Genomic DNA, 15027 nt, shown 5'->3' on the forward strand with positions numbered 1-15027 from the left:
CAATAAATAAATAAATGTTGTTGTAATATAAATTATTTAAATGTACTTATAAATGTATATTGCGCTTTAATGTCTATTCTATAAATGTTTAATGTATTAATGTGGGTCTACTTCATATGACCTGAATTTCATGTGATCGCGCTACAGTGGGGAAAAGGGCATTATGCTTTTAATTTCATGTGTTGATGTTATGAGTTTCGAACAAATGGGGTTTAGGTGTTTTAGACTTTAGGTGTTTTGGTCTCAGTGAAATGAGTGTCGATCATATGAAGTAGACCCATTAATGTATAGTCTTCAAATGTGTTCTTATCATGAAAAAGATAAGTTTGAGTTTTGTTTTATATATGTGACCCGAACTCTCTGATTATGGAAAAGTAAACTTGCTTCCTTTATAAAACAGCTTGCATATGTTTTTCACAGATCAGCCTCTTGTAGAAAAAGAAGTGCTACTCTAGTAACATATTTTTAGGCACAGGCATATTACACACAATGATCACAGTCCCAGTAAGCATTCATATCACCTTCAAAATAATCTGTGCATTATATTTAATATATTAGATTAAATATGAGTAATTAATTTTACCAAACAGATGTACTGGATTTTCTTTTGTTACACAGAAACTAGATTAATGCTTCTAGTCATAGTTTAGTATGGTGCTAATACCGCCACCTTACAGATGTTCATCGTGTTAACCTGCTGCAGTCATTACACTTGGGTTATCCTGTTGTCAGGCGGTCCCGCAGTCGGCCGGATTTCCAAAGTCTTGGTCCGACGTCGGTTGCTGTCGCCTCATCCCTGACATCAGTGCGCCAGGGGTACATATATTGCAACCAACGCCATTTTCTTCAGTCTTTCTTGCCGCTCGGTGCCCGAAGCAGTTCGCAAGTGCCGGTCGGCCGACTCCTGAGATTTTCGAATTCGAATTTCAGACCGAAGTCTTCTATAAAGCTAAGTACCCCATTGGGGAAACTTATTTTGCCTCAGACCGATGTCAGAAAAAGTTAATAATTGTATTTCTTGTGGGAAACAAATACCTCATAAGGATTTTCATTCTTATTGCATACCTTGCCTAGGCTCTGATCACGACGTCACTTCTTGTCGTTTTTGTGCTAAATTTAATAAACGTACTATTAAAAGACGATTTGATTTCGCATGACACTTTTTTGGCAGAAAATTTAATTATAACATGCCGTCGGAGCTACCGACTACCGGCGTGCACAAAAAGCGCAGGGATAAAGATCGACAGCCCAGGCCTAAGCCCGATTCCAAGGCCTCAGTTGATCCGGTCTTAGGTTATCAGTGAGGCTCCGACACAGCCTCTGACTACCGCAGTTCTAGAAACCGAGACCGCTACAGGTATTTTGACGGAATGTACTAGGCCGACGCAGCCTTTTACTTCAGACCCTACCGACGATTTACCTTCCAAGGACGTCGGTGCTTCTGAAATGTCATCGGTTTCTGAAGGCGTTTTCAGACTGACGACTCTTACAGTCAAAATTTTTTCAAGTCGAAGCCTCCTTCCAAACCGTAAAAGGCTTCACTTCAGTCTACTGTTCAAGGCCCTATGCCTAAGAAACAGATGCTCAAGATGGCTGAAGATTTGATTTCTCTTATCAGGGGTTCTCAGCCTCCTCCTGACAAAAGGCCTAGACAAGAGGAAGAATCTGCTTCCTCTGAACAACTGCCTATTTCTTCAGATTCATCTGAGGACCAAGACTATTCCTTTTGTCCTTATGGAGATTCTGATGCTGAGGACTCTATTCCCTCAGCTTCCCCTCCAGAAGATTATTCTTTTGGGGAAACTTTACACACTATGAGGGAACATTTCCACTGGGAAGATCAGGATTACTCTGATTCCAAGAAAAGGCTCAGAGAGTTTCTTTTACTCCCCCAACACAGACATCTAGCCATCCCTCCTGTTTTGGATATTGTGGATGATGTCTATTTAGAATCCAGTTTCAACCCTGACTCTCTGCCTCCTGCCCCGGCCAAGCCTGACAAATACAACAGAGTACCTGATTCCCACAAATTTCTTTACAAAAGCCCAGTAACTGACCCAGAGACTATCTCCCAGGGTCCCAAGGGGGCCAAGGCTTCCATGGCTAAAAATCCAGTACCTTCTGAAAGGGATTCAAGAGCACTAGACAGATGGGGGAAAAAGGTTTACACCTCAGCCACTTTAGCTATAAGAGGTCTAAACTGTCAATTTCATATGCTTACGTATGAGCACTTTCTGATCTCTCAGTTAAAACAAAAGATAACCACCCTCACTCAACAATCTGAATTGAAAGAAGTACAGGATTTGTTGCATGCCACCGAGCAGGTGGGCAAACATACCTTGCAATGTGGGTTTGATTCTTTAGAGGCCTCCTGCAGAGCAGCTGTCACTGGATCAGTTATACGTAGGCATGCCTGGTTAAAGGAACAAAGTCTGCCTGATCATGTTAAAGCAAAACTACTAGATGCTCCCTTACAGCAGGATGTTCTTTTTGATGTTAAAGCAGAAGAAGTTTTAAAGAAAATGGAAGATAAGGCAAAATCAATGCAGACAGTCAAAGATTTCCTACAAGTACAACCCCCTCGCTTCAGCAGAAACTGGCCAACAAAAAATTGGTCCTTTCCAGCCACTGACAAGCCTCAGAGGGGTAAATACAGGCGCCCAAGGGGCAGAGGACAACCACAAGCCCAGTATAAACCTCGCCAATGTGGCACTCCAACCCAGAAGGGAGGAGAAGACAGGTCTCAACCCACCAGAAGGCAAACTCAATGACTTGCACCTCAGCTGGCCAAACAAAACTCTTTTGTCAGCCCCCCTGGGGGGAAAACTAGCCCTATTTGCAGACAACTGGCACATGGTCACAAAGGACAAATGGGTTCTAGACATAATTTTATGAGGATACAGATTCCACTTTCACACCTTGCCAATAAAAAGAGGAATGCCAAACCTGCCACAAAATCAAAGGGCAGAGGCTCAAAAACAAATTACAGCTCTCATGGCCATGAGAGCCATTCAAAGGGTACCAACTCAAGAGCAAGGCCAAGGATTTTACTCAAGACTCTTCCTTGTACCCAGAAAAGAAAATGCTTGGAGATCAATTCTGGACCTTTCAATTCTAAACACTTACTTACAAGTACCCAAATTCAAGATGCTAACACTACAGCAGCTACTTCCCATGTTGGGCAAGGAAGCATGGCTGGTAACGTTGGACCTCAAGGAGGCATACCTGCATGTCCCTGTCAGACAAAGTTGCAGATGATACCTCCGTTTCATTGCAGGTTCAACCCATTATCAATTCTCTGCACTGCCCTTTGGCTTATCTACTGCGCCCAGAGTATTCACAAAATGCCTGGCACCAGTAATTGCATACTGCAGACAAAGAGGAATTCAAATATATCCATACCTGGATGACTGCCTCATCCAAGCAGAAAGAAAAGACATTCTCTTACAACATCTGGCTTTTGTGAAGCATCTACTGAATTGTCTGGGGTACACAGTAAACGAAAAGAAGTCAAAACTAGTACCCTCACAAAAAATGACATTCCTGGCTGCCAGATTGGACACAATGGCCCAGAAGGCTTATCTTACACCAGACAAGCAATTACAACTGAGTCAATATTTCAAGACAATGGCAACAAAGACCCAATTAACTGCAAGAAAAATTCTGCAGGCTTTGGGCTTCATGGCATCTTGCATTTTGATAATACCATTTGCAAAACTGCATACGAGGAAATTACAGTGGCACCTAAAAAGCGTATGGTCTCAACACAGCCACAGCTTGGACACAGTGATATCTCTCATTCCATGCCTTCAACAGGAATTTCTATGGTGGGCACAGGCATGTCACCTCAACAAGTGTTAGCCTTTCACCTTGCCCCCACCCAGGCAAACTATCACAACAGATGCTTCAGACTATGCCTGGGGGCAAACATGGCAGGGCAATGCATTCAAGGCCTATGGACTGCAGAACAAAGAAAACTGCACATAAACCAAAAAGAGATGCTAGCTGTACAGAAAGCTCCGACAGCCTTCAAGGATCTACTACAGCCTGGACAACTTGCATTAAAGACGGACAACACCACAGTAATGTGGTACATAAACAAACAAGGGGGCACACATTCCTACCCTCTCTGCAGGCGAGCAATAATCTTATGGAACACAGCTCTGGCCTACCAAGTCCAGTTACAAGCTCAATTCCTGCCAGGACAGAAAAACACATTGGCAGACAACCTAAGCAGAAACATCAAAGATCCCCACGAGTGGAAGCTAGACCCACAAATATTTTCATTGATAACTCAAAGATGGGGCCTACCAAATATAGACCTGTTTGCCAGTCCTCAAAACTACCAGCTGACAAAATTTTGTACAAGGACATTCCACCATCAAGCTTGGAAAGTGGACGCTCTCTCCTTCAGTTGGAAAAACCTGACAGCATATGCCTTTCCTCCATTACCTCTTCTCACAAAGGTTCTTTTTGAAGGTCAAAAAGGAGAAACCTTGAATGATTCTCATAGCCCCAGACAGGCCACGCCAGCACTGGTACCTGCTATTGAAGAATATGGCTCACAGCCCACCATGATATTGCCTCAAATACCTCATTTGCTCACACAGCAAGACAAGCAGATTCTACACAGCTAGATCAAAACCTTAAATCTGGCTGCATGGCAAATCAATTAAACATCCAACCAGCCCCTCTTTCACAAGCAGTACTGGATGTTATTCTAGAAGCCAGGAGGCCAAGCACCAGGAAGGCTTACTCAGAAAAATGGAAAAGGTTTTCTGCTTGGAACCAAGCTAAAGGCCAAGACACAACTCAGCCTCATATGCCTCACATTCTGCAGTATTTAGCTGAGATGTTGCATAAAGGACTTTTCTTCTCCTCAATTAAAATCCATGCTTCAGCTATTTCAGCTCACTACGACACAAATCCACCTTTATTTTCAAATCCTCTCCTAAGGCAGTTCCTCAGAGGGGCAAAAAACATTAGACCATCTAGAAGAGCTCCTACACCAACATGGGACCTCAACTTTGTTCTGGAAAAACTAACGCTACCTCCCTTTGAACCAGCTTTTTCTGCAGACCTTCAGTTCCTATCTTGGAAGACTGCCCTGCTCCTGGCAATAACTTCTGCTAGGAGAGTTTCAGAATTGCAGGCACTTATGGCAGTGGAACCTTTCCTCATTTTTCATCAAGACAGAGTTTCTCTACGAACTAATCCTTTCTTCATGCCTAAGGTGGTTTCCAGTGTAGCTCTAAATCAAACCATTCACCTACCCACTTTCTACCCCAATCCACAGAGCAAAGGTGAGAGACTCCTGCATTCCTTGGACATTCACAGACAGCTTTGTTACTATTTGGATAAGACTAAGGCTTTCAGAAAACTGACCAGCTCTTTGTTTCCTATGCTACAGCTTCTCAAGGGAGGGCCATATCCAAGCAAACCATTTCTAAATGGATAGGCCATTGCATACGATTCTGCTATACCCATCATGGGAAACCAGTTCCTCCTACCATTAGATCCCACTCTACCAGGGCAACAGCTATCTCTACAGCCTTTCTAAGGGGGGTTCCTACCAAGGAAATCTTAGAAGCTGCAACTTGGAGCTCTGTGCACACCTTCACCAAACACTACCACTTACCTCTTTATTCTAAGTCCAGGGCAGGCTTTGCCACTGCAGTTCTGCAGGGCCTCATTGCCTCCACTAACCCTCTATGATGCCTCCACCCTTCCTTAGCTTTGGGACTCAACCCAAGTGTAATGACTGCAGCAGGGTAACACAAAGAACATAGTACAGTTTTGTACCTACCATAAATTTAGATGTTCGAGTGTTCACCCTGCTGCAGTCCAGGTTACCCTCCCTCCAACCCCTCTGATTTACTGGCTAAATCTTTGCTGGGCCTTACTGATGTATTTGCTTTTAGCTGAAGGGTTTTTGTGTTTGTACAGTGTTCCCACCTTTTGGTACTAATTTGAATCACCTTTTTGGGGGCACCTGACATCTGGGGCAAGAAAAACTGAAGAAAATGGCATCGGTTGCAATATATGTACCCCTGGCGCACTGACGTCAGGGATGAGGCGACAGCAACCGACGTCAGACCAAGACTTTGGAAATCCGGCCGACTGCGGGACCGCCTGACGACAGGATAACCCAAGTGTAATGACTGCAGCAGGGTGAACACTCGAACATCTACATTTATGGTAGGTACAAAACTGTACTTTTGCCTGCATGAAGTTTCTTTACCTCCGATAAGCCACTTATATTTTCTTTGCTTTGTTTCCTTCCGTTCAGGATTTGTGCCAGATGTTGCTCCAAATTTGCCATCGATCATAGTTCAAACTAAGGGGTAATAGGCAGTATCCAGCTTAGACTAAATCTGTGCAACATAATGTTAAGTAAAGACACACCATACCAGAGAGAAATGTTTTGAGAGAAATCTTTTGCTTTCTTCTGCTTGAGTTGTACAGAAAGGCATTCTGTAGCCAGATACATACATCCACATACATACTTGCACATCCTCAGTAGCACCTGCATACATTATATTCACAGTGCATATGGGAGGGATGTGACCCTGAGCAGTGAGAATTATATTTTGTATCATATAGGATTAACCAAAGAACAAGTCAGTATTAGTTACGTAATGGTTAGGCAAGATGGAATATGACAGACAATGAGCATACTACTTATTTTACAAGGGTCAAGTTGTAGGAGTGGATGTAATGGAAAATTAGTACTTATTTATATGAAGACAGGTAGTTGGCAGGATGCTCTAACAATGAGCAGGTTTATTTTACAGGAGTCAAAGTTTTATCCTAGGAAATGGAAGACTGTTTGAGTGAGGGTTGGGTGATGAGAGGGTGCTATCATAGACCGTGAACATTTAAAGTCTCGTAAGGGGGAATACCACAGGAAATCAGTTACTTATTTGACAGGTTTTAGGAGGAGAAAGACAAGAGGATTGTCTGAACACTGAGTTCATTATTAAGTAAAACATGAACATTATGTCTGCATTATATGGGCCTATATGTCATGGGGATATACATGTGATGTCTACAGAGTGGCGTTTGAGTGGAGGAAACTGATACATCCTGCAACACGGCATGTCTGCTGCCTCACTGAATACTCTAATCAGATGAATCAGCTGCACTGCACAGCAGAGGCCTTCATTGTTCCTGTAAAACAGCAAAATATCAGCCACCACGATACAGGAACCACACTGACATCAAGGAAAACTGGTCACAGAAAGTTTATTCTGGTACCTCGCCCTTTCCCTTCATGGAATAATTTATGACTAAAAACCACATCCATTTATACACCAAATACTCAACCAGAACCAATTAAATCATTAACCAATTAATTAATTATGCTAAATATCTCATCAGGGAAAAAAATGAGAATTGAAAAAACACAAAATACACTTTAAAGAGAAAATGCCAAAATGTTAACAAATACCCAACTAATGCATAAATTTAGAAAAACATTTATATTATCTGAAAATTAATAAATACGGCTTCATAATTATAACAAATATTACAAAACATGTTGGAAAAAACATTTATAAAATGATATTACTATCCACATTCATGTCTGTAGGGTATAAGGTATGATAATCAATAATCATTCTACATTCTAACTTAATTCCCTTCTAAAATTTCCACCATTAACTAAAGGTCGCTAAAACACTAAAGAACAAACCATTCACTGACCCATCGTGTTTGGACACAAAATGAGCAGCCACTGGACTATCCTTTTTACATCTCCTGATGTCCCCCAAGTGCTCCAAAATACGTACCTTAACTTTCCTTGTAGTTTGCCCAATATACCAACAAATATCCCTACAATCACAACTAATAATATAAACTACTCCACATGAATTACAATTGTAATAATCTCTAGCTAAGTATAACTTCCCATTTATCTTGAAGCCATCCAGATTCTTCACTCTACAGCACACTGAACAATTACCACACAAGTAAGTTCCCACTTTACCCCTGATGCTATTTTAGATGTTTCTCCACTAAGTAGCTCTTTTAAATTATAATATCTCTCATAAGAGAAGGTGATGTGTCTTGGAAAAAGAAAACCTACAGATGCATCTTCACTAACAACATTCCATACTTATTTAACTATGTCTTCAGCAATGGGAGAGAAGTTGGAAAATCTCGTAACAAAAAATTTCTCCTTATGCCCATCTGTTGCTAAACCATGCTTAACAGCCTTTCTCATATTACATCCCACCCCCTGAATTTTATGCCTCGCCTTTGAGAGGACAAGATCTCACCTCGCAAAATCAATCTATCATACAATTGAACCAAGTCAGCATCCCTAAAACTCACTTCAGAAGTATTATAAAAAATTCTTCTGAATTCTCCATAAGGCAAGGAATTAATTAAATGGGAGGGGGGGCACATGATGTCAGCATGTAAAAAATTGTTAACCAAAGTAGGCTTCCTATAAGTTTATACTGAATTCTATTCTGAGCATCTATATAAAATTCAACATCCAAAAAGGAAATGTTACGAGAACTTAAGTTCCAAGTGAACTTCAAACTGTGGGGGTTATTGTTGACTTTTGCATAAACTCTAAAATTTTCTCTTGATTGCCCCTGCACACACAGATCAAATCATCAATGTACCTCTTGTAATAAATAATATTGTTGACAAAGAACTCATTCAAGAGCATGTACTGCTTCTCAAAATCCCCCATATAAAAAAGCAAAAAAGACAAAAGCCACCCCCATAGCTGTCCATCTCAACTGCAAATAACAATCATCCTTCCATTTAGAGTAATTATGGGTCAAGCAAAACTCCAAGATGAACAACAGAAAGGAAGTGTGAGGACCTTCTCCCATGATTCTAGCCATAGCTTCCAATACCCATCTTTTTTCTATGTTGGTGTATAAAGCACTGACATCAACCGTTGCCCAAAAATAGTCATGCTTCCACTCCAAATTACATAAATCTTTACATACATCGTTAGTGTTTTTAATATGAGAGGGAACACCTACCAAAAAATTCTTAAAATGGAAGTCCAAAAACAAGTTAACATGCTCTAAATAAGAACCAGTGCCTGAAATAATGGGTCTGCCAGGGGGGAATAGAATAAAAAATAGAGTCTCTTGGTTCCTTGACAAGCAACTTTTTAACATCACTAGGTTTCAGGAAACCAAATCTGTCCCCCTCCAAAAGTTCACCTAGTTCCTGACTAAATTGCTTAACTGGGTTATTGGGCAATTTACCATAACTGTTTGCTTCAAACAAAGTTTGACGAGCCATGCTTTCATATTGTCCTTTATTCATAAGAACTCAATTGCCCCCCTCGTCAGCTTGCTTAAAAACAAATCTTTCCAACTGCAAGCACAAGTTTTATAAAGCATTCTTACTCATAAGAAATAAACTGTTTTAGAAAAGACCCAAAATGACGTTCAACCATTTTACACACTGTATTCTCAAACACATTAATGGCATTTGAACATTTAGGAGGTATGAAAGTACTATCAGAAGGCAAAATGGGCATTGTTAAATGCCCATAACCAGTAGAAAAAATCCAATCGTTTGTTCAGTTTCACTATTGGAACTATCATGCATACTATCAAATACAAAATCTTCTCCCATGAATTGTAGGAACACATCTGCTTCATGCTTGCTTAAATTCAACAAGTCATCATCAACTTGCTCAGATTGCTCATGATTATTCATCTTTGAGCTATTATGATCATGAAAAAACACTTTAACATGTAATTTGTGACAGAATCTTTTTACATCCAGAATAATGTCTGCCAACGAGGGAATTCTCGTGGAAATGAATTTAGCCCCTTTCAAAAGTACATTTTCAGCATTTTCACTAATGTCCAAACAAGATAAATTGATAATTTTTAAATGTTGATTGTTCCCATTTATTACACTAGCAGAGTCTAAATTAAGAATCTGTGCATTTTCAGTCTCAGTCACTAAAGGAAGTAAATTAGCAGAGTGTCTTACTTTTAATTCCTGTTGTTGCTGTTGTGTTTGCCACATGTTCTCTTGGACCATGTTTGGGCTTGTTGAGAAGACTGCATTGTTTTTGGCACTTTTTTGTAGCTCTAGGGAATCTTCAGAACAAATTTCTTCAAACGACACACTCTTTTAACTGATGCTTGTATCCCTAGAAGAGAAGGAAGAATCATGAGCAATTTTAGACATGTGCCCTCTTGATTTCGATCTATTGAATCATTCCTTACATTGCCAGGAATAAACCATGTTATTGTCAAAATCCCTTACGTCCCTTAACAGCTTTCATGATCTAAAACACTCTGAGTTTCTGCACTTTGTTGTTAACTTCATTGAACAGATTCTGATACTTAGAATGAGAGACTTCAGAAATTAGGTTGTTTTGTAACTCACTGATCTCCCGCCACAATTTTGCAATGATTTTAGTGTTCTGTTTAATGAGAATGAGTAGCCATTGTAGCGTACATTCCAATGCGGCCTGCCTTCATTCAGCAAGCAGATCTCCATCATCTTCCGTAAAGTTGCCAGCAGGTACGGAGACCTCTTGGTGTAATGTTCGGGGAGACATATTTTTCTAATAATTTAAGATCATAAAATATAGTTACGTCTTTGGACATTAAACGTTCCAATTGTTGAAACTTCTTTGCCACTCCATCCTCAGCAGTGGAAGACCAGGGAGCCATACTAGCCATTTTATGTTCCCTCTCACGAACAAGGTCAGCAAATAGTGTCCCATAGGAAGTAACTGGTTGGTCAGAGGTTCCCAAACTCATGGTGAACAACTTAAATGCCAAAAAAATACACAGTACTGAATAATCCAGAAAAACAGCAAAATAAGAGCCACCATTATACAGGAACTACACTGACATCAAGGAAAACTGGTCACAGAAAGTTTATTCTGGTACCTCAGCCTTTCGTCTTCATGGAATAATCTCTGACTAAAAAACACATCCATTTACACACCAAATATTCAAGCAGAACCAATTAAATCATTAACCAATTAATTAATTATGCAAAATATCTCATCAGGGAAAAAAAAAACAGAATTGAAAAAACACAAAATACACTTTAAAGAGAAAAATGCCATAATGTGTATATATATATATATATATATATATATATATATATATATATATCCTAGGAAATTGAAGACCATTTATTTGAGTGAGTGTTGGGTGATGAGAGGGTGCTACCATAGACAGTGAACATTTAAAGTCTCATAAGAGATAAGGGGGAATACCACAGGAAATCATTAGTTACTTATTTGACAGGTTTTAGAAGGAGAAAGACAAGAGGATTCTCTCAACACTGAGCTCATTATTAAGTAAAACATGAACATTATGTCTGCATTATATGGGACTATATGTCTGATACCTACAGAGTGGTGTTTGAGTGGAGAAAATGGATACATCCTGCAACACTGCATGTCTGCTGCCTCATTGAATACTCTAATCAGATGAGTCAGCTGCACTGCACAGCAGAGGCCTTCAGTGCTCCTCTAGGGACTCTCTCTAATGTATTCAACATATTAAGTGTCACTGGAGGGTGTAGATCATGTAACACAAGGTGTGGAGTGCAATATTTATTAGTTTCGCAAAGCTTCCTCTCAGTTATCATGTGTAAGTATCTTTACAACAAAATGTACAATACAAGAATAATATCTGCGAAGACTAATCTATGAAAGAGAAGAAGTGTTAAGATTGCTGTATATAGTCTGAAAACTCTAGTGCAGAAGTGTGTGTGTATTTTAAAAAGCTAATCACTAGAATACTGAACTTGTTTTATGTCAGAGATTTCAGAAATGGGAATTCATTTTTTTAAAGAAAGAGTTGTGCATTGGTTAGGGTGATTTTATTGTTCAGTACAACAGTGAGCTGTTACTTTTTGTTGCCCACATTGCTGGAATACCTGGTATATTTCTTTTTTTCCAGACATCAGTACATTAGTGGGTACTATCGAGTGTCTGCTTATTTTCTTGCACTACTCGCAGGGGACCTTTTGCCTATAAGGACAATTCCAGCAGTTGTATTTTCCTGTATAACCTACTGGATGATTGGTAAGTCTTGTCTTTATCGGCATAACTCTTTGATATGATTTGCTTTCTGTTCTCCATTAACCTTTTTTCCTTCTTTGAAATGTTAATTTACCATTATGTCCTTCCATGTGATATCATTTTTTCCCTTTAAGAAGATTTTAAGATGCCAATAATTTATATATATTTTTAAGAATCAAAGGAACATAAGTACAGCAACATATAATATTTTACAAATAAATCTGTAGCTGTGCAGTATGCATTTAAAACTTAAAAAAAAAAAACTTTCCAGTATTGTCTACTACACAGATGTTACTCAGAATTTTTTTTTTCAGACATTTTTTTTCAGACTGGTCAAGAATGTTTGTTTAGTCACCCACCACCTTTCCGGTTTGCATTTTCACATATGTGCCTTCTTGTTTGCAAACATGTCCTTTTTGAAGAATGGTACATAGTTGGATGCTGTACATATTCTTTGGATATGTAAAAGATTTACCATTGTATATATACAAATATAATGCCCTTCTAGCATGCCAGTATATCAAAATAATCATTCCCATAATGAGTGTCCAAGTTATTCTTAAATTAGTTTTTGCTTCATTATCACCACTAGTTATTAAGATATTATCCACAAATAACTGAATTTTACAAGTATATTTTTTATCAATTGAAGATCTAATGTAATTAGTAAAAGGTTTTATAACCAATGTGAACAACAAAGGGGACAATGTACATCTTCTTTTAAAGATTTTAAAAGAGCTGGATAGAAAAGAGCCTGTTTTAACAAAAGAGAGTACATTATTATAATGTTTATTTATAAGAATAATAAATTATATGTTATCCTTTGAGCAATTTAGGCAAGTAAGGCCAACTAACAGAACTGAAAGCTTTATCTAAATCTAAACTTGTTATTAAGAGTTCTTTGTTTTTGTTAGCTACATCTATTAAAGAATCAAGTCAAATAATGTTATCCTGAACTCTTCTATGTAAGATAAAAACAGTCTGGCCATCATTTATTAATCTTGGCATAGCAAGATGTAATATTTTTTCTAGTATAGATATAAATATTTTATAATCTACAACAATGATATGGGATGATAAGAGCATAATTTAGAATCCTTGTGTTGGTTTAAAATGGGTAGTACAAGGGAATATCTCCAAGAAAGAGGGATATTTGAAGTAGAGCTCACACCTCTTCCGAAACATTTAACATATTTAATATATTATGATGAATTAATGTATAAACCTCTGGTATTATACCATCTAGACCTGGGGCCTTACTACTTTTAAGATTATTGATTTGATCTTTTAATTTATTAAAAGAGAATGTCTTAGCAATTTTAATTTTTTGTTCTTTAGACATTATCTTTCAGAAAGCTATCCGTTTGAATGCTCTAAAGTTCTTATTATTACTGATCTGCTCATAATAGTTTCTAAAATGTTCTAGTATGTCTTTTAAATCAGTTGCTTTTTTATTGGCATTTCCTTGCTTAACTGTTATTTGCTTAACAAGATTTATATTCGTTATTTTTTTTATCTAATAGCTAGACTGTATAAACTTTCAGAGTTTATTGAATACGATTGTAGTTTTATTTTTCCAAATGCATTGAAATTTTATGATGAAGTATCTCAGGATATTTTCAATTCAAAGTTTTTAACTCAGAGTTTGCAGACTTATCATTAAGTTTTAAATTTAACTTTAATTTATCAATATTAGATTGCATAGCTTTTAATTCTTTGTTCTTTTACTTATATATACCAGTATTTAATTTTGCCATATACATAGGCTTTTAGAGAATCTCTAAAATGGCTTCCAAAACTTTGCTGTTACTGATAAATTCTGTAATTCTATATATTCTGCTTAACACCAAAAGTGTGATAAGAGACCTTGGGACACAGGTGGACAGTAGTCTCTCCTTTGATAATCACATCACCACAGCAGTCAGGAAATCCTTCTGTGTGGCACACCTCATCACAAAAGGTTTCTCATCCAGGAAAAAAGAGGTCACTGTTCCCCTCTACTCATCACTCATTAGACCCATTTTAGAGTACAACACCCCTTCTAGTTATGTACCTCACACGACATCTACAACAACTGGAAAGGCCACAGAAATACCTCACAAAGAGGATTACTGGCCTCAAACAGATGCCCTACGCAGACCGTCTCAAAAAACTCCAGCTTTTCTCCGTCGCATATCGCCTACTCAGAGCGATCTCTGCCTAATATACAAAGCTATGTCAAACCCAGAGCTGTTGGACATGCTCCACTTAAAGAAATCCCAATCCCTCCAAGCGACACACTCTAGGGACCTAAACCTTGTCACCAAATAAACAGAACATGCTGGAGGGATAGATTCCTATCCTAGAGACTTCCCATACTCTGGAACAGACTACCTATCTGTATCAAACAAAGCTCCTCATTAGCACTCTTCAAGAAAAATCTTGATGATTGGATGGGAGATATGAAATTCACCCCAGGGATCACTTCTGTGGCTCTGCTTGACAGGGGCACAAGAAAATAATTTTCTTTGGTGGCAAAAGCCAGGGTACCGTTTGGCTAGGCTTATATAGGCTGTAGGACCAGTAGCCTAGTACCTACCTATGAACTTATAATTCATTCAAAATAACATTTCTTTTTATTATATATGCAGGAAGTCTCTTGCAATAAATCAAATTACTGGGTTTTAAAGTGAGAGTAAAAGTAATTGCAATTTGGTCAGTTAATGGGCATGACTTATCAACACTTCCTCAATTTTAGCATATAAAGCACTAGAAGTGAAAACTTTGTCAGTGTTAGTTTGAGTGCCAAATGCGTATGAATAATGTGTATAATTAAGAGAGTATGCTGATTTTAAATCATATATATTTTACATATTTAATGAATTAATAAAATCATCTAAATGTTTAGTTACTGAGGATAATTTGGGTTTTCTATTATTAGTAGTATCCTTATTAGATAAAATACAATTAAAATCACCAGCAATAACCATGTCATGTTTTGCATACAA

The 15027-nt window shown here is 38.4% G+C and overlaps 1 protein-coding gene across 1 annotated transcript in view; it reads left to right on the forward strand.

Annotated features, from left to right (window-relative positions):
- LOC122788681 (broad substrate specificity ATP-binding cassette transporter ABCG2-like) overlaps positions 1-15027 on the forward strand; it is a 512925-nt gene that overhangs the window by 415163 nt on the left and 82735 nt on the right. The window contains exon 12 of the mRNA XM_044055576.1: positions 11919-12043. Coding sequence (XP_043911511.1) covers positions 11919-12043 — 125 coding nt within the window. The remainder of the gene's footprint in view (positions 1-11918; positions 12044-15027) is intronic.

Source organism: Protopterus annectens, chromosome 14.part0 (assembly GCF_019279795.1).
Source record: "Protopterus annectens isolate FY-2018-M chromosome 14.part0, PAN1.0, whole genome shotgun sequence".
NCBI classification, from domain to species: domain Eukaryota; kingdom Metazoa; phylum Chordata; order Ceratodontiformes; family Protopteridae; genus Protopterus; species Protopterus annectens.